Genomic DNA, 24,895 nt, shown 5'->3' on the forward strand with positions numbered 1-24,895 from the left:
TATGAGGCAGACTGGAATGGTTCTACTGATACTTTCTAATGTTCCTTTTGGGCCTGCCGAGGCTTAGCCTTCTGGGTCTAGTAAGGCCCTGAAACACAAAAGGAGTGATGGCATCCATTAGCACCCTGCTGACGGCAGAAATGCGACGGAATAAACACATTTGCAATATTAAAGCCATGCTTTCTATCTGTGGTACAGAGAGGAGATGAGACATTTGAAAAACGTTTTCTCTTTAATATATAGTATTTTCTTCGTTTTTCGGGTGGGGTATGTTTGTAGTGGTTTGGAGCATGGCAAGCCACCAGACAAAAATATATAGGGAATGCAAAGATCTCCATGGTTCTCGGCTGACCCTATAGGGAAGGGAAAGTGCCGATTTTCAGATCTTTAATGGGCATGTGCATGTTTATTTTACTTATTTGTTTCACTTCTACATCCATTTGGTCCAATGTTTCCAAACTGTACACCTATATCTCCTTGCCTTTATTACAAAAATATCCCTCTTTTTTAACTCTCGAATGTTGGGAGGAGTATTTCTGCTGCCACGGACTGCTGCCACGGATCTATTGGATATTCCCGTTTTTTAGTAACAGCTGTCTCCTTTACCCAATTCAAAGGGACTCATGTTGACACCATGAGAAAGTTGGAGGGCAGGACATGTAACCTATGTTTCGATATTACAAGTACATTTCTGCTGCGGACACGCTTCTCATTGCGCCATCTTACTTTATAACCTTAGCCTGCAGGCTGAATACTTAGCTGCAGGCACACTGCCCACTGAGGTATTTTACTCAGGGTTTGGAACTTCCTTGGATCTCTGCAGCCGTCACACTTAAATATATTACTTGGATTGGGAATCGGAGGGATTGGAACATGAAACTTTCCGATGCCATTTGGAGATCATCAAGTACCTAAAGAAAATACCATTTTCCAATAGCGTCTTTGTAAACTATCGTTTTAGCTCAATGGTTTGGAACTGCAAAATAGAGGGGAGACCAGAGGCATCTCATTGCACATTCAAACTATAGATTGTTTTGCTTCAGCTCCCCACTCCCCAGCAAACCACCAGATTAAAGTTTGTCTGTCCTGCACATGAAGGGCTGAGACTTTGTTCGCACTTTCACACCTCTGCTCTGTCTGTACTAAAAACAGTGACAGCAGCATTTGTTTAATGATGGTTTTAAAGGATAAACATGACAAGCCTGAATGGTCCCAGGAACATAGTCAAAGCAGTACTTAAAGTATTTTGTTGGGGAAACTATTCGGCTTCGAGTGATAATTAGGTATCGGGCTGAAGCCGAATATCTCATTTTGAGCAGTAATGTGGCTGAATACTTGGCTGAATACTTACTCGAAGCTGAATTTCGGTACATCCCTAATGGTGAGTGAAGCCAAATGATAGATGAAGTATGAACTTGGAGTAGATTTCCCACCGTACAAATGTACATTTACGCCTTTGGGTAGAATACGTAACGTCACAAGTGCTAAGGCATCAAAACTGAATATGAGCGCATGGGTGAAAATGGGGTTGGATCCGTTTTAAAATATATTTTTGTATCTGTAGACTTTGTAAATAGAGTCGGAAATTGAAATCTTGTACCACTTATGAGCGCAAGATATTTGCCCCTATCCATAGCTTTGGTCCCTTTTTTAACTGAGATATTTGTACTCCTCAGGGACGTACCTGCTCGACTAAAACACTTTTGAATATTGGGGAGCGATGGTGTTGCTACGTCCTTTGTTGGGATGTTATTGGCTTTACTTCTTGTTGTGCTTTACATATTTGTTGTCATTATAATAATTATATTTATTATGTTGTTTAATGTTTTATACTCTATTTTACTGCGAAATTAATTTTATGTTTTACACTGACAAATTTGTAAAAGGTTTTACGGTATAACTGGAACACATTAATAATAAAATAAAATAAAAAATATCTTTGTGTGTTGATGATAGCTGTGGAAATATCCACTGGTGACTCCCTGGTGTCGCCTGTATAAGAAGGTCAGCTCATATCTGCCACATTATTTGAGGACCCCAGACCACGCCCCCCTTCCCATTAACATACAAGTGTCCTGGTGGTTCCCGGCTCCTTTGGGGTCATAGTATCAGGCATTATGCGGTCTCACATGATTTAGAGTGACTGGGGGGCAGGAGGGATTTAGACAGCTGGCATAAACTTAATATTTGTACTGTCTGTTATTATGCAAGATTCTGCTATCTTTGTCAAAATCATCTTTTAAAACATGCCCCTCTGATGAAAATCCTAAACATCCAGTGGACATCGTGAGCTATAATTGTCTGCTGACACTAATGCATTCGACCATGGAAGGATGAAACGATGAAGTGGGCATGCCAGGATAAATTCTGCCGTGTGGACATGTCATATGTGATGTCATCATCCACTCCTTACTAAGACAACCGAACATTACATTCTGGGGGCATGTTGTTTGCTTTTCTCCATTACAATTTATGGCTTACAACGGGGGTTTGCAGCCTTTATTTTCTACAGATCTTCTGGACTACAACTCCCTTCAGGCCTAGCCAGCAGAGTCAATGGTGAGGATTGCGGGAGTTGTAATGCAGAACATCTGGCAAGCGGCAAGTTGCAGTCCCCGGGCCTCCAACATCAATGTCTCACAAGCTCCTCACACTTGTCAGCCTGTGCGCTCCAAGCACATGCTCATCAAACTGTTTGCCCTGTTTACCACGCTCCTTGCCATGTCTGATGCCCCATGCCACCACACTTCTAATTTGGATTGTCCTTGTTCCCCAAGCTTGCTCATGTGGTTGCAGTATAAAAGTGGTAAAGTTGCGTAGCAAGTGAGGCAGGGAGTAAGGAATCAGTGCCCCTCTCCTACTCGCTGTGCCGAGCATGATATGACATTTGTAACGCACCTAAACACAAGTGTTTCAAGGCGCGACGAGGCAATGGAGGGGAAACAAAGGGAGGACAAGACAACGATCTTACTAGGCCAAGTGACATTGAGATCGCGCGAATGCTGGGGACAGTACATGTACATTTTATAGGCAGCTTAGCTGAAGAGGACATTCTCAAATGAGTGCGATTCTGACCCATGCATCCTGGCACCTGGACAGCTCCCGCCGGGCTTTGCTAGACGTCTCTGAGGATGCCCCTGGCATTATGGAGAGAGATTTGGTCAGGGGTTGCAAGAGTTTGTGCAACCCCTGACCAAACTCGGAGGGCCCATACAGTAATCAAGGGCCTCGGATCCTGATGGAAGCCGCACAAAAAAAAAAAACTAAAAAAAAATACAAAACGATGTCACCACAAAGCGTATTTACAATATATTATTTTTATTGTTCCGTGCTTTATCTTGTCATCAAGCCATTGACACCAACAGCCAAAATAAAGCATGTCATAGTGCAATAAATTAGAATTAGATCGAAAGCTACATAAACCGCATTACCACATACAGTAAATATTTTGCACAATCCCTTCATAAATGTACAAAAATATATACCAATAGTAATTCTAAACGAGCGCAATTTCAGCACATGTCATGGTGATTGTTGCTTTAAAATGTCAAAATGCGCTGAAAACCAGCTGGGCAGATCAAATAAATAAATAAATACATAACAAATAAATATTAAATACGTCCTGTCACAGCCGGCATGCTGCAATCGCAGGTATTCCACGATTGCTTACACAAGGAGGAACGGGGCGTTCCGGTTGGCCTGCATTCTTTGCATGACAGTTCGAACGAAGGACAACATTCCAAGGGCACATCCGCAGGTGTGGCAAATAAGCAGACTTTCAAATCTGTGCATCGGGCGGGAAGCTTCCCTCGGAAGCAAGCCCACTTCCGGCCATAAACAAACGGGATTTTACACACAGAAACGTCCATAGAGAAATATAACAATTTGAAATAATTACAGAAGAGTAATGTGCATCATACAACATGTAATAAATATGAATAGTTATGCATTAATAACATTTAAATATATATTATTTTGGAGGGGCTTTAAGGAAGGGTTTATCAACCGTCAATATATATATATATAATCAATATAATTAATAGTTACCATAGTATCGTACTATAACGTCAACATACTAGTGAGGTCAAAGGCCATTGTGAAATCCAGGATTTAGATTGGGGTGTCAGCTCTTTTAGATATCGCTTGCACAGTGGGGAGGCGATGGGAAGGAATCCATTTTGGAGACATAGCTTTAATCTGGGAATAGACGGCTAGTCCAGGTGGCCCGCTTTATCCTGCCATTTCTGTCAGATGTGGAACTGGAATTGACTGATATTAAAGAAAGTAAGCTTCATTCTAACCTGAGTGTAGATACCACACTCAACCATGAAGCAAATTTTTCAATGGCCGTTTGTGCGACATAGCAGACCAGTAAGATCGGGCTAGCGCAGTATGCCAACACGTTCCATCACGGATAGGACTGCCAATGCAATGGGAGAATGGGCCAGTAGGATCAAGCGATTTAAATAATTATTACTTCTGGCAAAATTACTCAATTATGATTCTGGACCCACAGAGATGTTTACAAGTGTGTGGCACAGATTTGAATTGGCCTCTATATGCATTGCAAGTACAACCCGGTTAGTGCACAGAGGAAAACTGTGTGGGGTTCCCTCTGAAAAGAAATTCTATTTTCTTAACAGAGAATTCAATGATGTGGTTTCCCACGGCTTTCTCGATATGAGGAAATGATGGAGGAGTTAATAAACCTTCGAGCACCCCTTTCTTAAATCCTGGAATTCTATTCTGCTTACGAAATGAATCTTCCGACAGCAGACAATGGCCCACATGGCCTTCTAGTCAACAAAACGGCTTAAAGTGTTTTAAAACAAACAAACTGGCTGGCTGTGTGAAAACCACACTACAAGGTTGTCTTTATCCTGACACTGAACTCCATGGGAGTTCTGCAAGGATTACGCGCTACTCTTGGTACCTGGGGAGCGCGCAGGTGCACCCCACGGGCACGCTGATGTACTCCACCACGAAGGTGAACTGTTTCGGGGAATGGGGATTGGGACATGGCTTGCGCCGGAGGACCATCATGGTCTGGCTGAGTTCGACCGAGTTCAGAGTGTGGTCTTCCTGCCAGGTATTGGTGTTGATGCACCCCTCGCAGAGGCACTTGGCAAAGGCCAACTTTTGTGGGTACCGGTCTTTTTCCTCATTGATCCTGTGGGAAAGGGAGAAAAAGAATACATTAGTTTGGTTGCTGTGTGAGGCCAACACAGAAAGCACTAGGGCAGGCACCACCATGCCGCTCTCCAAGCGCAAACATTGCACATTCAGGGTGGGACTTGCTGAGAACAATGGACATTCTTACGAGCCAAAAGTCGATTGAGATATGGTCTCTCTCATGCAGAAACCCATGGGGTTATGAGATTGGGCTGGTTGATCTTAAAGTGGGCTCTGAAAGGTAGATTCATCTGAATGTTTTTGCCATGGCTTGGGTGCAAGCCCCTAATTGAGGAGTTAGCAGTCATCCCTTTGGCACAAAAGAATAAATATATTTTTCCCCATATATACTGCTTGCCTAAAAATGAGAGCAGCAGAAATGATTTTCTCCAAAGGTCCACACACTCCCTACAGTTTTTGTACTGAGTAAAACAATGTGCCTATGATTTTCCCAAAACAGCAAACTCATGTATGTTCTCTTTTTAGTTGTAGAAATAATTGACTGTGTTTATCGGTCCAACATGTATGTTATTTTCCCTAGAGTCCAGCCAACAATTAAAGTGTGAAATCAATTCTCCATTGCAAACTCTCCATGCACTGTGGGCCCAGGCTAACTTCGGAGGAAGCCCAACTTGCTCTGCGTTTGCCACCCGAACACATGGTGAACTATCCATTCGCGAATGGAGGGCAGAGTGGGTCTGGCGCCAGCAGAGCAGCTCGCAGCTCATGGTTGCTCTCGGCTGTTTTCTGGCTGGGAAGATTCATGGTTGTGGGCGAGAGGACGTGTAGATCCGTGCAGGGTAACGGGGCTCAGAGTGAATTGCCATTGCCGATCTGAACTCCAGAAATGTCTGGTCAAATAGTGGGCAAGTGCTGAAGGGAGAGCTTAAAGCAGTGCTTGATGTGTGGGGGTGTTTGCCAGGGCTCAGCCCTGGCACTTATTTATGAGCCCTGGCACTTATTTCAGACTCAGTTTGATTATGATGTGGTGTTTTGGCAACTTTATTATATTGTATGTCTGTCAGTCAGTACAAGCTACATAGCAAGCAACACAAGTGTGCACTGGCTACACATCTCTGCATCCTGGGCTGGCCTATTGTAATTCATGACCCTGGGGACCTACACTGACTTGGCAGTGCTAGTTATCAATGTACATGAATCACAATGAGTTGGAAGGTGACAATGCTGGGTGCCCATTCTCGTCACTCCCACAAACTGCTTCAGTCAGTCTGCATGACATTGGTGCAGCTCAGCTACTGCAAAAACTGGAAGCAGTGCCACCGCAGGGTGGAATAACAGGAGGACAGCAAGAAGCACCAACATCAGGGCAGTGCCAGGGTAAATTTACCATAGGAGAAATGTTGGCTGTTTTCTGCCACTTACCAATTTAAGAACCCCCCATTAAAATGTAAAATGGGGATTATGTGTTTAAAGAAGCACTTAGGCGTGTCTAATTTCAAGACACAACTAGAATGTTATGTTATTTTGTGTTGTGTTGATTGGTATTTGTAAATCGCATTTCTGCCATCAGTGCATCCATCGACCCCAATGAGCCTGCGGGAGTTGTAGCTTTAACCCCAAATATTTTGACACTGACGAGAACAGCTGTGGCTGGTGGCAACGGTGACAGGAGCTGCCCACCCAGATGTGTCACAAGTATACTAGAAAGACATTTGGGCCCTGGCACTTTTTTTTAATACAAATTAGGCATTGGCTTAAAGTGAAGGGGCTGTAAAAAGAGGCTTGAATATTTGATAAGTACAGAAGGAGGTGGGACGGAGAGTAGAAGAGGGACAGAGACCTTGAAATCTAGAAAGGGGGGGTGTGGGTCAATAGAGGTGGGAGAAGAATTCAGCAAGGGGGCGAGAGAGACGAGAGCAGGTGAGCTGCCGTGATTGTGGGTTGGCAGGTTACGCAGGGGGCCAGAGAATGGTCAGTGAGAGGAAAGCCCATTTGAAGCTTGTGTTCTTGGGGAGGCCGAAGCCCCACCCCAAAGAGTATGACTAGGACTTCAGTAGGAGGTGATTCCAGGATGAGGAGAAGATCACAGTAGAGCTTGTGGCTCCCAGGGTGAGACCTATCATGAGAGGATACAGTGGGAGATATTGCAAAGCGATATATCAGAAAAAAGGGGCACAATGGGCTGCTTAGTGATTTATGAGGCCGATCTCCCCATCTTTCTTCAATACGCTCAGGTAGACACAGGCAGGCACAGCGCAGTGGTGCTCACGGGGGTGGAGTAGAACAGAAGGGAGTATGGTATGTGGCTTACTTCAGCCTCCCTTCTCTGACACAGCTTGGGTGGCCTATGTTGGGCAGGGGGTCTTGACCTGGGAATATTCTAGCCCGAAAAGACGCAAGCAGGATGTCGTCCACTGGTAGTCAGCCCATTGCGACTTTTGGCCTTAGGCCATGGGTGCCTGGACTGGACGCCTTGAGAACTATATAAGAGGAGAGGGGGTATGTCACATGACTCTCTGTGAGCCACTCGGAATACTCAAGATGGGTACCAGCAGGTCCAGGAAGCTGATCCAAGCCCTTTGATTTGCAAGTAGAGGGGAGCTTCATGAAGTGGTGTTTAGGGTGCCCTGGAGTTTCAGTAGGCGGCACAATAACAGAACTACTCATATGATAGCTCTGAGGATTAATGCACCTGTTACAGCAATATGTGCATCCCTGCTGGTCGTGGGTTAAAAAGGAAGCTGCTTAGGCGTTATCCAGCCGAGGTGAATCACACTCGTACTGAGTTGGATAATGTAAACACACTTTATCAAATCAAAAACCTTTTCCATAGGTACAATGGAGGTGGCGTGAGAAGAGCAGTTTTTCTTACCAGTATGACCAGGGGGAGATGGAGCGTTGCTTGAGCCCAGCATGGCTTGCCTCCTTGATGGACTCAGTGAACTTCTTTGGGCAGAGGCCCTCACTGTGCCGCCGACGTCTCCTCGTTTTCGCCTGCATGCTCTCCAGCTCGGCCACCATTTCCACGGCCTTGTACTCCCGCCAGTTCACGTGGCTTCCGACAAAGTGGTGCACCCAGTCGACAGAACTCTCCTTCAGCTGGTCTTCACCCAAGCAGCGCGAGGGGTGATGTCTGCCTCGGACTTCTAGCTCGTCGCGCGGGGGGTGATGCCTGCGGGCTTCTACCTCAACGCGATGAAGGCACAAGAAGAGGAATGCGCCAAGAAGCCACTGGTGAGAAAAGATGGGGAGGAAACACAAAGCGTCAGCGTGTCAAAAAGAGTCAGCGCATCCTTAGGTGACGCGAGCAGCCATTACTGGCCCCACAGTAAACAAACACTCAATGCACTCATGGGATAAAAAGGCGGAAGTGCTTCCGGGGTAATCGGGAGACTTCCCAAGAGGCCGCACTGAAAGGCAAGTATGGCCCTCGCTAACTGACGTTTGCCTGGTCCCTCCTTTCCTTTGCCGGCCTATGAAAAGGCACAACCCTTTAGAAACACTCAGCCGGTCCCCTTATCCCATACCTGCCTCGGATTAGCCTAAAATGGAGGCCGATATCGACTGGCATGACTTATGCATCTCCCTGCCAACCCAATGTGCGAGGATCTCAAAGCATTGATATCTAATGTGCCCGTCCCACGACTGCCAGAGGGCCAACACGTCTAATGTCTACCCAGAATGGTGCCCTTTAAAATGGCAGGTGTCTCTACCACATGCACACTCTCTCGGTTAAAATGAAATGCAAACTCAGGGAGGGAAAACATGCTAGTCACGTATTTTCTGACAGAGGAAGCAGCCATGACCGCCATGCCTTTTCCATGGCAATTAAATGAAGCATTCAATTTAACGTTGTCATGAACTAAAGCTGTAACACCCAGAAAACACGTGGTTACTAAATGCAAGCAAAGGACTGTGGCAGTGTCCATTTTGACATGGAGCCCTCTGGCAACCACGTGAGAGCAAACGAGTCAGCGCCCCACCCTGTGCATATGCACTCATGGACCTATGCGCGTGCATGGCTTGGTGGTGAATTCTGCCGCGTAGGCCCGGGGATGTCTTGCCAGGTGCGTGTTGCCCTCAGGGCTAAATTCCCTGGAGAGCAGAAGCCGCGCTAAGTCGCAACACCTTATGCTTAGAGTATGACGCGAGTATGCATTTGGCTCATTTAAAAGCTCGCTGCCCCTATACAGAGATGCAGTTTACACGCTTCATGTATACTACACCAGAGCAACAATGCAGGGGGGGTTGGGGGGCTATGCACTCTTTCACAGGCCTAGTGTGGAAGCTCTCCACTGTGCAACCAGAAGACCGGCATTCTCATCACCGCTTTCTTACTTCACCAATTTGCGTGAACCCGGGCATATTACCCACTATTCCTAGGTAGCTGTTGCCGTATCTCCAAAAAAATGGCGAGTGTATAGCATTAGGAGCCCGTAGCACTAAGCGCTATGTACAAATCTGCAAGTTCTCCACGCAAAGAACGCGCCGGGCTCTTTCTCCCCTGCTCTAGCAGTTCAGTAGGCTGCTGCGTCACTTACCATGACGGGAGAAGCCATAGTAGACGGGTGGCCTTTTCGGATTCCGCTGGGACCAAACCGAGAATGAACGCCGTTAGACGCCGCGTTGTCTTCTAAGGTTCCACACGTGCTTCTTTACTTCTGCAGTCAGAGATGCTGCCTTTTTGTTTTTTTTGCTCGCCACTCTTGCTGTGAGCTTCAGAGCGTGTCCTGCCTTTGGAGCAGCGTTGCGGCTATTTTATACACCTGGATTCAGAAGCTCCAGCCCCCATGGAAAATCCAGACAGGTGTAAAATAACCTGCGCGCTCTTCCTTCCCCTCCTTTTTTTTTTTTGGTCACCTATGTCATAAAAGGAAGTGTTGAGTTTATTTACAGTCACTTCCTCCTAGGTGAGCTGCGCAGCGGCGTGTTTCCCCGGTTGAGGGCAGAAGACGCACCAAAGCGCGCGCGGCTCAACAAACTGGCTCTTGTTTGTTTTTTTTTTTTTTTAAGTAGAAGGAAAACGTGTGTTAAGCATTCAATTGTGACAGCTACATTTTAACAGGTCAGCCTGTCATACATGCCTTGAGCCGCCAGGGGCGCTCAAAGGAAGCCTTCACACAGGAGTATTCACACAGGAGCCGTGCAGCCATTATTTACTTTAAAAAAAGTTGGAGGGAACTGTAGTTGTTGAACATACATTTAGCCGTGCCACATGTCGAGCAGGGTTTAATTTCATTTGCTTATCATGGTAAGCAATGTTCCCAATTGGAATTAAACCCTGCCCAACATGCTCGCAGGTCGGCCAGCTTTAAATTGTAATTGTGAGCGCAGCCTGTCATGCGAGCAAGCCAGGCAACGTTTGCTCACTTTGCACAGAGCCGTGCAAAAGTGCACGCCGCCTTTTGCCCCGCTCTTTTGCTCTCCGACATGCAAAAGACATACATTTGGTGGCAGGCAGCCGTATTTGTTGCAGTGAAAACGTAACGGCTCTCCACCACCAAATTACATTTTTTTTTCAAATTAGCTCCTCTGATTTACTGATGATATCACATAGGAGATTATAGGAACAATGAACCAGAGTTTAAAAAAAAAATTGCTCTATTTCCAGATATAAGACAAACATATTTTTATAGATGTACGAGTAGTGCATGCTAACAGAGTTGTAATAAAGCCATGGAGCTGGTGTGGGGGTCAAGTGGCCACTGGGCCGGCCCGGAGGCTAGACCCCCATGGCTACTTTGGGTGCCTCTAGGGTCTAGGATCATGGCAGAAGTCAATAGCCCTGCAGATTCGGGTGGATGGCTCCGGGGCAACGTGCTCACCTTGGAAGCAAGACGATGCAAAGTCACACAGGTTCGATCCCGGGTTCACGCTTAGAAACCTCTGGGTATTAAGCGCGTCATAAATAACCAATTACAATTATAAGATTCCTCAGTAGCCCATTGGCTACTTTGTGTTCCTTGGTGGAGTCGGAAACATGGCTGAATGCCATCCCCCTTGCAGTGCCATCATTGAGCACATGATCAGGGACCCATGGACCATCGAGTAAAGGTGTAAGACATCACTGATGACATCATAAATGACATCGCAGGAAACTGGTCCTCAGAGGACAAAACACAGCGTGTTATAGTTTCCAGTAAAATCGTCAGTGATATTATCAGTGTGCTTGTTGGCTGCAGAATGTCGTCAGGGGGGCTTAGCATTAAGGTGGTGCAGCTTCTAACACTTGATACATTTCAAGGGTTTTGTTCATGTGATATGATAAGTTATTTATAACGCGCTTAATACCCAGAGGTTTCTAAGCGTGGACCCGGGGATCGAACCTGTGTTGCTCCGTGTTGTCTTGCTTCCACAGCGAGCATTTTGCCGCTGAACTATCCTCCCTAGATATAAGCCATAACCTCCTAACCTTAATATCACTTCAACAAAAATGATTTCACTGAATATTCATCTAGCGCTGCTGCATGCCACAAACATTTTGAAGATTGCTTCATGCAAACTCGAGATAATCCACCTTTTAGGATTATATTCAAAATGTGTCTGTGTTAAGGCGTGTGCTCGGTAGAACAGAATACACACTAAGGGCCTCATTACGACTTTGGAGGTAGCCATTACGACTTTGGAGGTAGCCATGCCGCTATTGGCGGCATGGCTGCTGCGAAAATCGGGTCCCGGTCCGGGTTCCCTGAATGGGGAATTACAGGGCCATTGCGAGTTCGGAGGGCCCGGTAATTCCTCCCTCCAGGAACCCGGGCCCGGACCTTCCCCATTCCCATTTGAGTCCCATAGGGCTCAATGGGAATGGGAGAGGGAGCAAACAACGGCCGATTACGAGCGGCCCATTGTTTGCTCCTTCTTCCCCTCGCGGGACCCGGTAAGGGCGCCTGGTTTGACCAGGCGTTCCTTACCGGGTCCCGCGAGGGGAGCTTGTAATGAGGCGGAACGGGTTTAACGGGTCCGCCTCCTTTAGCGGAGCCCGTTAACCCGTTCCGCCTCAGTTGTAATGAGGCCCAAAGTCTTATTTTTTGGGTCATGCAGGTTCGGTATAAATGGCGGTAAAAGGGGCACTGCACTGCACCTTTGCTGCCGTTTTCCCACTTAACATATGCAACTATTGCCCAGGTGCCATGTGTTTGATCAAACTGGCCAGGATTGGAAATCAAAACTAAAGCGTGACATACGAAATTTGGTAAACAAAAGAGGTATAAGCCATGAGGACTTCCCTAAGAGTAAACAAATATTCATGACAACATATAAAAACTGGATGGAGACCCACAAGATGGAAATGCTTACTAGAGATAGTGAACTAATGTGGGAGGTTCTTATTTGAACAAATTCAAAACAAATGCTGGTCTTTAGTGAATTGTACCAATCAGTTTTAATCTCTAGCACAGCCAAATCCTATCCCGGAGTCAGATTGGTGTATATTGTATTCTGGGAAACGTAGTCACACATGTTATATCACTATGGAGGGCAGAACAGTATTCCACCGCAAGAACTTGAATGACTTATTGTCGAGGCAAAAACCTCCCGGGTCTTAGGCCCTGATGGGCTAAGTAACCTATCCCTGAAAGCAAATCCATCTGTATGGTATCTTAGGCTGTACAACTCTTTCACTGATATCTTACTGAGAGGCCTACTAATAAAAGACTTGGACTCAAAGTGGCATTGTTCCTATCTGTAAGAAAGGCTTAAGGGAACATCTAGAGAATTATCGGCCTATCACCCTACTCGATTCCACCAGCCAGATATTTGCTGCACTTTTTTAAGGGATCTCTAAAAATGGGCACTAGATAATATCATATTGAAATTCCAGACTGGATGTATAAAGGGCACTGGGCGTATCGTTAATGACTTCATCATTAATGTCCTCTAGCACAAAGCTCTTTCCAATGGCGGAAATACGCTTCCCATGACATGTGTTGACCTTTCAGTGGCATTTGACTTTGTTGATACAACCGACCACTGAAATAAGTTATTGTAAGGGATGAAGAGTAGGACTCGGACACAGTGGCATTTCTGCTATATACTTTTATTTCTCAAAACAATAAGACGGTTGGAGGGAATTCTAGCGGATTTCTATAGACTATGCATTTGTAGCCTTCTTTCGTAGTTCCAAAAATATAAAGTTTAAGGTGCAGAAAAGAAAGAAATAAAGTTCCACCAGGAAAAGAGATCCTCCCCTCCCATATGTTTCTTCTTATCCTCCTGTATCCATCCAGTGCCTCCGGATAAAGTTCCACAAAGTTTCACTATTCAGCAACGGTGGGGCTCCTTCCCCATGTATCTCTTCCCTTTTTAAGGCTTCGCTTTACAAGTTCAACAAGAACGACCTCTCCCTTGAGCTTCTCTATCTTTCGTTAGGACTTCACGCTTTTTAAGGAAAAACTCTTCTTTTCCCTTGTATTCCTTCAACCTTCAATGCTTTAATTTAAGTTTTTACAATCTTAAATGATATGAATCTTTCCACGAGTTTCCTTTACACATATGGTGCTGTTTACTTCACAGTTTCAAAGGGGTGGGCCTTCCCTTGCATCTCCCTTTAAATGCAAAATTCCTTTTAATTGTTGCAGTTCGTCACACTCTGTATTTTCCACTTGTTTTCTGCGGTTATCACTCTACCCTTCTCCACTAATTGCTCCTTTTATGTCCCTGGTGTTTTCTTCCTGCCAGCGTATTTACTCCTTTCTCACTGATTACAAAAAGAGGTATACTTTTTCCCTTTTATGTATTGGTTTGACACCTTTCCCAACTTCAGTTTCACTTCCATTCCCAATCATGGTTTACTCTCTTGCCAGGATGTCACACAGTTTCACAAAGATCACTTCTCCTGGTTTACTCGCCTGCCAGGATATCACACTATTTCACAAACTTCACTTCTCCTAGTTTATTCTCCGGCCAGGATGTCACGCTGTTTCACAAAGTTCACTTCTCCTGGTTTACTCTTCTGACAGGATATAACACTATTTCACAAAGTTCATTTTTCCTGGGGTTTGGACCGCAGTCTCACTATTTGCCTGGTTCACTAACCTGCAAGGTCTTTTCCTTTCTCCAGCTACTTTCTTTGTTATCCACAAAACAATCTTTTCTAAATATTGGGTCACCAACCCTTTATCATTACATTTTGTTTCTTCTTTCACTTCTTCCTTTAGATATGGGTTCCTCAACCCTTTTCCAGCACTGTTTGCACTCAAACCTATTCCTGTTTTGAAATGTTGGGTCATCAACCCTTTTCTAATATTGCTTGCATCCGCATTAACTTCTTCAATGGTATTACTTAATACGATAAAGCATTCACCTACACACGCTCCGGTAACACGTACGCTTTCTCTGGTCTTACCGGGTGGCTTCGGTGTTCCTCGTGTCTTCCTTTCTCCGTCTTCTTCGGTTTGCTGACACTGTGTGCCTCCCAAGAGCCGGTAAGCATTTGCTTTTCCCTCCTCTGCTGAGGATGGCTCTCGCTGCTTCAAACCCTCAAGCGGCAAGCTTCCTTCGGTTTGCCTCTCCTGCACGCCATTCCTGTCAGCCTCAGCGCTGCTTCTGCCGGTCTGCTTGTCCTCTGCATTATGACTGGCGTCAGAAGAAATCACAGACAGAGCCAACATATTCCTTTCTCTTTGTTCTGGTGTTCTCTCAGCTGTGTCAGCTTTAAACTTTCCGGCATGGTGTAACTCCTTCCAAAGACTAGAATGCAGTGTTGGACTACCGCTTCTGGTCATCTTCATTACTCCATCCTTCTTCCTTGTCTCAATAATGAAAAGGGGTGTAGGCACATAAGGTGTTTGATTGCAGTAAGGTGGAATTTCTTTATCCATAGCACAATATGCCATGTATGTAGTTGTAGAGGCATATGTGTGCCATTGGGAACTGTGACGGCAAGAATATTTTGATCTAGTATTCTTCTGTCCCTCTGGCATTTGTCTTCCCCTATGTGTTCTTCCCACAGATAGCCACCCCAAGAAAGGGTCAGAGTCAAGTAGCTTCTGCCTTTCCCTGGCCATTTAAGGGAAGCTTCCCTCAAGAGAATCAATGGTGATATTGATAAATTTGTCACATTATTTGATTGGGCAATTCCAGGTGGGCTGTTGAACATTCTAACACTGCTTCACACAGACACCACAGTACAAGTGCGTCTGAATTTGGTGGTTGCATCACCAAGGCGATTAACTTCTCACTAGAATTGAGGCAGACCTGTGTGCTATCCTCCTGCCTTTTTAATTTATTTCTAGCAGATATGTTTGGCTATCATTCGACAATCAGGTCCTTTCTGCCAAGAATCAGACATTTGACTATAAAAGCTTTGGTATTTGCAGACAAAATTATGATATTTGCTGACAGAGCCATTGGCCTATACCATTCTCCAGGCAAATTGGGAATTATATAAGGGAGAATGCTCTAACGATCAATGAAAACAAATAGTGTGTGATGGTTTTTAAGAAAAACAGGAAACCTATTAGACACACATGGTATCTAAACAAAAGACCACTATAGACAACCGATCTTATCATCTACTTGGGATTCCCACTGTAGTCTAAACAATTATCTTTTTTAATTTTTGCTAGATCAAAAACTAAATTAGTTCATTTAATCAACCAAATGAGGAACATATTCATCAAATATTGCTTATTCGCTATCGGTCCACTTATAAAATTTTACAAAGTCTTAAATGTATCATTACACTTTTCCCTTGATAAACTGCAGGGTTAATCTGAATTGATTGGGTCTCCAATCATTAGATTCTATTGTTATATATAACAGATGAACCTTATTTTTGAAGATCCTGAACCCCTCCCCCCTCAACTAAATCCCTGTACATCAACTTAAACACAGCTTGGCGAGCTGGTACAGTACCATTACTAACAAAAATGTATGAGAACACCATGAATATCCTACAAAATATTAGCCATAACATGGAAGATCTAATGCGAAAGCCTAATAAGGTTAAAAGGGAAATTGCTTCATGGGACTGGTCTATGCAACATGAACATTTGAGGAAATATATATGAACTAGCCGTTCCCGGTGTAACATATGCCGTTCTTGTATATCTTAAAAGTCAATATTGGTCGGTAATTCATAGGTTCACTTCTGTCCCCCCTTCTTAAATATCGGAATTACCAATGATTGCTTCCAAGGAGGGGGCGTAGTTCCCAGGGACTTCTTAATGGTCATTGAAAAGGCTAAACGTATAGGCAGCTGTCTTTTTTTTTATTTGAAAGGCATATTTGTATCAGATGGAATGAAAGGTGTGCGCGTTATAAGAACAGTATCTTAAGTTCAATCGATTACACAGGCCTCTGTAATGTGTCTTTGTAGACGTGTAATTGTCAACCTTGTTCCATTGCAGAGTCCCCGTAATGGCATAAGATTGCGTAGTAGCATAATTACAGCACCTGCTTTCAATTTTAGTTTGTGAGGAGGTATTCATCCTATAGCGTTTCACTCTTTAGAGACTGAAACATTGATCCAGTAATTAACTGTTCATTGACAGTGGAACGGCCGTGCCCTGTGTGATGAGACGTAGGGATGGAAAGAAGTAACTTGAAATTATTGCAAATGTTTGTGATAGTGGTAAGTGAAGGTGACAGAGTATAAACGTGCTCCTTCTGTTTGTTAAAAATGATAGTAGTTGTTGAAGTGGAAGGGCACACAGAGGTGCACTTCACCATTGGGATAGCAGAGGGCAACCTAACACTGAGAAATTGCATCAGCTGAGTACGGAAACATAGCATTTTATATATATATATATATATATATATATATATATATATATATATATATACACATATACACACACATATATATATATATGCATAAAAAGACGGCACAACGTCCTTTCATCGCGGGATTTTTTTTGCTGGGTTTTTTACTGTGGATTTTTTTATGAAAAAAACTCCGACATTTTTAGGGTGGTTGGGAAAATATATATTTGGGGTGTGGGTGTTCAGGAATATATAAACAATTAAAGGGAATGAGGGTTTGGGGGGCCCAAAAATAAAAAAATCTATGAGTTTTTTCATTAAAAAATCTGCGGTTAAAAACCCTGCGAAAAAACATCCCACGATAAAATGACATGGAACCAAAAAGACGTTTTAACACCTTGCCCCCATATCTGGTTATTTTCCCAGATTCATGAATACGGACGTTGTTTCTGAGGTTCCGGTTAAATATTAATTGCACCTTGGATGCCATGGGGCCCGAAGAGTCACTGCCCCATGTAGAAGACTTTGCCGACTCTGTAAAAATGTGAACGCTAAGGAAAATTGGAAACATCTCCCGTTTGAATGTGGTGAAACCTTGTCCATTAGGTCTTGCTGGTTAGGTAAATATATTTGCAGATCAGGTACTGGAGCAAGGAAATATTATGGGCCACCTCTTATCCACAATACTATAGTAATTGATTTAGTATACTTATTCAAAGGGATTTACAGCATGTTGGGTGAGGCAGGATACATACATGGCTATTAATAACTGTTGTTTTTAGGAGGTGTGTCATGCCTATATCGTTTCCTGTGCTTGCACTCTCCGTGATGACCTAATTGATTCACCAACTATAATGATGAAGGATTGCAAATTGTCTTTATATGGGATGTCTAAGAACAATATTTTGTTACATCTTATTTTATATAACAAAGTCCTGATTTCACAGTTTTAATTATGGTGGCGATTGACTGCAAAATGTCTTATTATGATGTTTAGGAATAATATTTTTCTACATTTTGTACTGGGAATTAAAATGTGTAAGGTTTTTTTCAATCCAAATTACATAATTAAAAAAAAACAATGGATTCCTATAGAATTCCCCTGAATATACAACATGTTAAAAGCAGGTGTATGCCATAGGATTCCATTCCAGGAGTTTACACTTAGTATAGGATAGCTCAGCGGCAATGTGCTCGCCTTGGAAGCAAAACAACAAGGAGCAGCACAGGTTCAATACCTGGTTCTGCGCAAAACAACAAGGAGCAGCACAGGTTCAATCCCTGGTTCTGCGCAAAACAACACGGCGCAACACAGGTTCAACCCCTGGTTCTGCGCTTAGAAACCTCTGGGTAGTAAGCACGTTATGAATAACGGATCATATCATATCAAGTGCACAAAAGCCCGTCTGTGGAATTGTCCTCATTTCCACCATCTAGTGGAAAACTGAAGAGTAAATCAAAGGAAAAATCGCTTTCCACTATGCTGGTGGAAAAGTGTAAATGCCTCTGGCAATGAACTATTATGGGAGGCATTTACAAATCTGTCTGCTTTCATCAGGTTGTAATTATTCCAGGCAGATTTCAAAGGAATCCTCTGCTTTGCCACCAGCATGACAATACATGCAGAGCCGGAACAGTAAGCCAGGCAGAGGTGTACAGTTCATCCTGCTCCCGAACTGACAAAATTAAGGAAGTCCCTGGGAGTTGAAACATGACCCCTATTGTATTTTCGTCCAATGACTCACGCCGTATAGAGCGGAGGAAATAACTTCCCTTCGGGGCATTTTGACGAGTTATAAAAAGGAAATGTATTACAGTTCCCATTTCCTGTTTTAGTGTTAAAATAGAACAGAAATCTAAAGCTCGCATGGCCTTCAGGAATGGCAAAACATGTTCAGATTGCAACAAAGCTCCCTCTTTCACTGCGGAGTGCGGTGTCTCCACAATGGAGAATTTGCAACAGGAAGTGGAAAAGCCAGCTGAGCTCATCGACTTCAATCCGGAGGGAAACTTGAACCGGTCAATTAGAGCCAGTGACCGAATTCCCAGCCGTCACTCTTCGCCTCTTCGACAATGGACCACGCGGAAAATATATCTAGAAAGATGAAAGGCAGATACATATGTACTTTACAGTGCTCCTCGTACTGTACAGGCGAAATCCGTCCATTATACGCCTGCACATGTTCTAACGCTCTGGCAAGGTTTGAATATGAGGGGGGAGGGGTCATTTGAAAATGTTCAGTGTTCATTAATGACGGATGTTTGATTGTTTGCTATTTTTAAGTATTTTTCTGTATTGCTATAAACTGAAAAAAGTCGTTGCAAATACACACGTTTCAAATTTCGACACAGGTTTCTGTAAACGTGCACGCAGCAGTGCGGGGGAGGTATATAACTGGTGTTTTTGAGACTTCATGAATGATTGTTTTCAGTGGGAAGTTTTTAAGGTGCTTGTGATGCGTTCAGGTATGGTGTGCTACTCGAACATGTAAATGTGTGTTATCTGTAAGGGCTTCATCAGGGACGTCATTTCAACAAAACGCCAGGGGTAGCGGAAGTGACATCACACGACCCTTGACCTTTGAGGACATTACAAGAACTGATGTCATTTGACCCCACCCCGAACTGACATCACGGGAAGCGATGGAACATGACCTTTCACCCCACAACATAACAGGAAGTGGCATCACATTGCATTGTTTGTGAGTACACTACGAAAAAAATATGGTTAGGATATCACTGTAAAGTTATATACATTTCGTACAAGAATGGATCACCATATGTATCAGTAATATAGTGCGTTTAGACCCATATTACCAAATCACTGTGAATGCAAGCAGACGTCCAAGGCCAAACGATAATGATGTGTTATTATATAGCACTTACGCTTAAGCGCTTCATATAAAGCAAATATACATACAATGTCACCCAACCTGTGTTGGTACTCATATCAACCTCACTAGGATGAAAGGCTGAGTTGACCTTGCTGGGAATCGAACCTGCAACCTGCAGATCGCACACACATCATAGCAGACAGCCCTCAACCCACGGAGCTATTTTACCAGCTATAGCCATCAGAAAACCAGCCACTCCAGAAACAAAGAGCCACATTCTGCTGGCCACAGTCCATGAGCCTCAATGTAAAAAAAAAATCAAACATAAAAAGAATAGCATTTGCTGTAGCCAATCTAGCCATTTCTTAAAAGGACATGACATTTGTTATTGGGCATCTATGATGAAGCAAGCATAAGTGTTATTACATGGCTAGACTGGCATATTGGTGCAGCCGACCTAGCTATGTCTCACAGTGGTGTGACATTTTTTAATGAGCATCTATGATACAGCAAACATGATACGTGTTCTTTGACTGGCCTACATTGGAAATCATTTGGACATGTTTTCTTATTGTGACAGGGCATTTTTAATGGGAAAGCCAACAGAAGTATATTCGTACATGGAAGTACTGGCATATGTATTCAGAGCGAACTTAGACATGTTTCTTTTCATGAGTTACTCTACAAAACGATTGCAAATTGGCAGGCTTTTTATCAGTTTTTCACAGAAAGTGTGCTGTACAATGCACCATTTTAGCACATTATTCCCAAGATGTTCTCAGTGGGCGAACCCCCCTGAACCTCTTTCCATTGGTTCGGCAACCTCGCTGTGCTCTGTTGCTCTTGCATACTTGTGCCAAATATGTATGCCCCTCCAATGAAAAAATTCTGCAGCTGCTACTGGCGGCTGTTACAATTGGGTGCCACACACCGCTCCTTGTTTCTACACTAGATGCAACATTTAAGCTTCGATTAAAAAACATACTTACATATTTCTTCTAGCACATTGTGTATATGTACTTCAACGGCATGATCATCATCATGGGCATTGTACATGCGTGGGGGTCCAGGCTGTGTGGACCTGTGTGTTAGGGAGGAGCCATCCCTTGAAGAGAAGGGTCTTGATCTCCTTCCTAAAATACTGAAGTGAAGTCTTTTGTTGTGGGGAGGAGGTTTTCTGAGTCTTGGGGTGTTGACAGAGAAGGCCTGTCTTCTGGTTCTTTCCTTCCTGCACAGGCAGAGTTCAAGTCTGCGCATGTCTTTACTTCTGGCTGATTGTAGGCCTACAGAGATGCTGAATCCTATTTAGGGGGTGCACATAGGGGTTAAATTAGGTTATTAGGATTTCCACCATTTGCATCATCCACAAGGCTTTCTGGGGCCTGGGATCACACTACATCCAACGTTCCTTCCCTAAATACCTCCCTGATAGAGTCATTCGGTCCTCTAGCTCAAACACTCTGCAGGTCAAACGATTCTCCAAGCAGAGAGTGGGGGGTAGATCCCTTTCCTTGGAAGGAGCCTCCCTCTGGAAAAGCCTCCCTGCCCCTCTCAGACTTGAGCCGGATCTCCTAAAGTTCCGGAAACTCATGAAAACTTTTCTTCTCCTACTTTCCCTCTCCCCAACCCCTTTGATTGTCCCCCCGTTGCAATGCCTGGCTGCCTGCTCCCTTCTGTGTCCTATTGGGGCCAGACCCCCCCATCCCCTACCAGTCTTTTGCAGCATTCCACGACTAGCACTTGCCTTCGGGCAGCTTTTCCCAACTAGCCTGCCGAGTCTGGTCCACGCCTGGCTCAATGCCAGTGCTTAAGATTCATTCTAAACCTTCCAGCCATCACCTCTTTGTTTTTGCTTTGTCACCCCGCATGGGATGGGTATGCCCAGACGTGGGTCCTGTGCCTTCTGGGCCTAGAGACCCAAGTTACTCCTCACTGATATGGCCCAACAAGGCCGAAACATGTTTGGGGATGCTTGTGGTCTCGTGCAGAAGGGATGTGACCTAGCAGTTCGGGCTGGACTGCCCCTTGTGGGGTGGGACCAAGCATGATTTGCATATGGTCTTTCCCCATCTGTAATGGCTTGGCAGGCGAAGAACGATGGTCTGGAGGTTTGCCCAGAGCAATGCCAGTGGTTAAGATTCATTCTTAACCTTCCAGCCATCACCTCTTTGTTTTTGCTTTGTCACCCCGAGTGGTAGGGTATGCCCAGACTTGGGTCCCGTGCCTTCTGGGCCGAGAGACCCAAGTTACTCCTCACTGATATGGCCCAACAAGGCCTAAACATGTTTGGGGATGCTTGTGGTCTTGTGCAGAAGGGATGTGACCTAGCAGCTCGGGCTGGACTACCCCTTGTGGGGTGGGACCAAGCCTGATTTACATATGGTCTTTCCCCTTCTGTAATGGCTTGGCAGGCGAAGAACGATGGTCTGGAGGGTTGCCCAGAGCAATGCCAGTGGTCAAGTTTCTTTCTAAACATTCCAGCCATCACCTCTTTGTTTTTGCACGCCTGCTCCTCACATGTTTACCCATAACCCTGTCTTCCTGCCCTCCATGGGCTCTTCTAGCACTTACCCTGCCTCATCCCTGTGGCCTCCTCTCCCCCTCCCCATGCACTTTAATTACTGCACTTGCACGCTCTGAATGTCACAAGGCCTAGTAGGACCGTTTCTTGTTGTTTTAATCCTCCTGTTCCCCCTCCCTCTTTTGTCTTGTGGCGCCTGGAAACACATTCTGATGTATAGGCACCATACACATTTCCAATAAATAAATACAATAAATAATAATTTGCATGGTCTCGAGGCTCTATGGTGGATCTGGAAGCGACAGGGAAGGGTTGATTAGTTAGGAAGGGCAGAGCGGATATACAAGCAAAAGAGTGGGAATGGCACCTATAATTAGGGTGACCAGAAGTCCCGGTTTACCAGTAGCTGTCCTGTAATTTAACCCCCTGTCCCGGCGCCCTGATGATTATCTTGCTTTAAAACCATGTACTGGTTTTTGTGGAACGGGTGAGAAATCACTGGGAACATGTGAGCAGTCTCAAGGGAAGCGGCAGAACTCGCTTGTTAGCATGTGCGCTGGACTGCAGGTAGTGTGCATGCTCATGCCTCTAACTACTTTCTCACTGAGGCGCAATTTATTTATCATGGTGCTGACGTCACAGGACTCGCCACTCTTCTTGCAACATTTGTTCATCCCAGTGGGACACTCGCCATACCACGCACTTCGATGAAAAAGACTTGCAGTGGATCACTGCACAACAGTAACATCATCCACTTGCATGGCTGGGCTCGCTCACTCTCGATTCGCATGGCATAGCTGGGGGTTCCCCCCGGAACAGGTGTTTCCTCCACGCTGACCAATAAACATCATACACTTGCATGGCTGGGCTCGCTCTCTCTCTTGATTTGCATGGCATTGCTGGGAGTTCCCTCCGGAACAGGTGATGCCTTAATGCTGACCAATGAACATCATGCACTTGCATGGCTGGGCTCGCTCACTCTTGATTTGCATGGCATTGCTGGGGGTTCCCTCCGGAACAGGTGTTTCCTCCACGCTGACCAATGAACATCATCCACTTGCATGGCTGGGCTCGCTCACTCTTGATCTGCATAGCATAGCTGGGCATTCCCTCCGGAACAGGTGTTTCCTCCACGCTCACCAATGAACATCATCCACTTGCATGGCTAGGCTCGCTCACTCTTGATTTGCATGGCATAGCTGGGGGTTCCCTCCGGAACAGGTGTTTCCTCCACGCTGACCAATCAACCTCATCCACTTGCATGGCTGGGCTTGCTTAATCTTGATCTGCATGGCATTGCTGGGGGTTCCCTCCGGAACAGGTGTTTCCTCCACGCTGACCAATGAACATCATCCACTTGCATGGCTGGGCTCGCTCTCTCTCTTGATTTGCATGGCATAGTTGGGGGTTCCCTGCGGAACGGGTGTTGCCTTAACCTGACCAATGAACATCATCCACTTGCATGGCTGGGCTCACTCACTCTTGATTTGCATGGCATAGCTGGGGGCTCCCTCCGGAACAGGTGTTTCATCCACGCTGACCAATGAGTCCTCTTCCTCGCCTTCATAGCGAATCCTAGTCCCTCTCAGCACACCACACCACCGCCCGGTGTTTCCTCCACGCTGACCAATGAACATCATCCACTTGCATGGCTAGGCTCGCTCACTCTTGATCTGCATTGCATTGCTGGGGGTTTCCTCCACGCTGACAATGAACATCATCCACTTGCATGGCTGGGCTCGCTCACTCTTGATTCGAATGGCATAGCTGGGGGTTGCCTCAGGAACAGGTGTTTCCTCCACGCTGACCAATGAACATCATCCACTTGCATGGCTAGGCTTGCTCACTCTTGATTCGCATGGCATTGCTGGGGGTTCCCTTCACGCTGACCAATGAACATCATCCACTTGCATGGCTAGGCTCGCTCACTCTGGATTCGCATGGCATTGCTGGGGGTTCCCTCCACGCTGACCAATGAACATCATCCACTTGCATGGCTAGGCTTGCTCACTCTTGATCTGCATCGCATTGCTGGGGGTTCCCTCCGGAACAGGTGTTTCCTCCACGCTGACCAATGAACATCATCCACTTGCATGGCTGGGCTCGCTCACTATTGATCTGCATAGCATTGCTGGGTGTTCCCTCCGGAACAGGTCTTTCCTCCACGCTGACCAATGAACATCATCCACTTGCATGGCTGGGCTCGCTCACTATTGATCTGCATAGCATTGCTGGGTGTTCCCTCCGGAACAGGTCTTTCCTCCACGCTGACCAATGAACATCATCCACTTGCATGGCTAGGCTTGCTCACTCTTGATTTGCATGGCATAGCTGGGGGTTCCCTCCGGAACAGGTGTTTCCTCCACGCTGACCAATGAGTCCTCTTCCTCTCCTTATTCGCAAATCCTAGTCCCCCTCTGCACACCACACCACCGCCCAGTGTTTCCTCCACGCTGACCAATGAACATCATCTACTTGCATGGATAGGCTCGCTCACTCTGGATTCGCATGGCATTGCTGGGGGTTCCCTTCACGCTGACCAATGAACATCATCCACTTGCATCGCTGGGCTCGCTCACTCTTGATCTGCATTGCATTGCTTGGGGTTCCCTCCCCGCTGACAATGAACATCATCCACTTGCATGGTTGGGCTCGCTCACTCTTGATTTGCATGGCATTGCTGGGGGTTCCCTCCGGAACAGGT

The 24,895-nt window shown here is 45.3% G+C and overlaps 1 protein-coding gene across 1 annotated transcript; it reads right to left on the reverse strand.

Moving 5' to 3' along the window:
* Window positions 1-3,301: 3,301 nt before the first annotated feature.
* IL17C (interleukin 17C) lies at window positions 3,302-9,924 on the reverse strand. The gene is made up of 3 exons (XM_069636009.1): window positions 9,675-9,924; window positions 8,006-8,364; window positions 3,302-5,170 (listed from the first exon to the last, which is right to left on the reverse strand). The coding sequence occupies exons 1-3, from the start codon at window positions 9,690-9,692 to the stop codon at window positions 4,921-4,923; spliced, it is 627 nt and encodes a 208-aa protein (XP_069492110.1). The 5' UTR covers window positions 9,693-9,924; the 3' UTR covers window positions 3,302-4,920.
* Window positions 9,925-24,895: the final 14,971 nt, after the last annotated feature.

Source organism: Ambystoma mexicanum, chromosome 1q (genome assembly GCF_040938575.1).
Source record: "Ambystoma mexicanum isolate Mex_15411 chromosome 1q, UKY_AmexF1_1, whole genome shotgun sequence".
Classification (NCBI taxonomy): domain Eukaryota; kingdom Metazoa; phylum Chordata; class Amphibia; order Caudata; family Ambystomatidae; genus Ambystoma; species Ambystoma mexicanum.

What these genes read in the sequence shown, in the direction of transcription:
- IL17C (XM_069636009.1), bottom strand. An exon ending in ATCTCCCCCTGGTCATACTG is followed by an intron (nt 5,171 to 8,005) that starts GTAAGAAAAACT and finishes CCTTTCCCACAG; the next exon opens with GATCAATGAGGAAAAAGACC.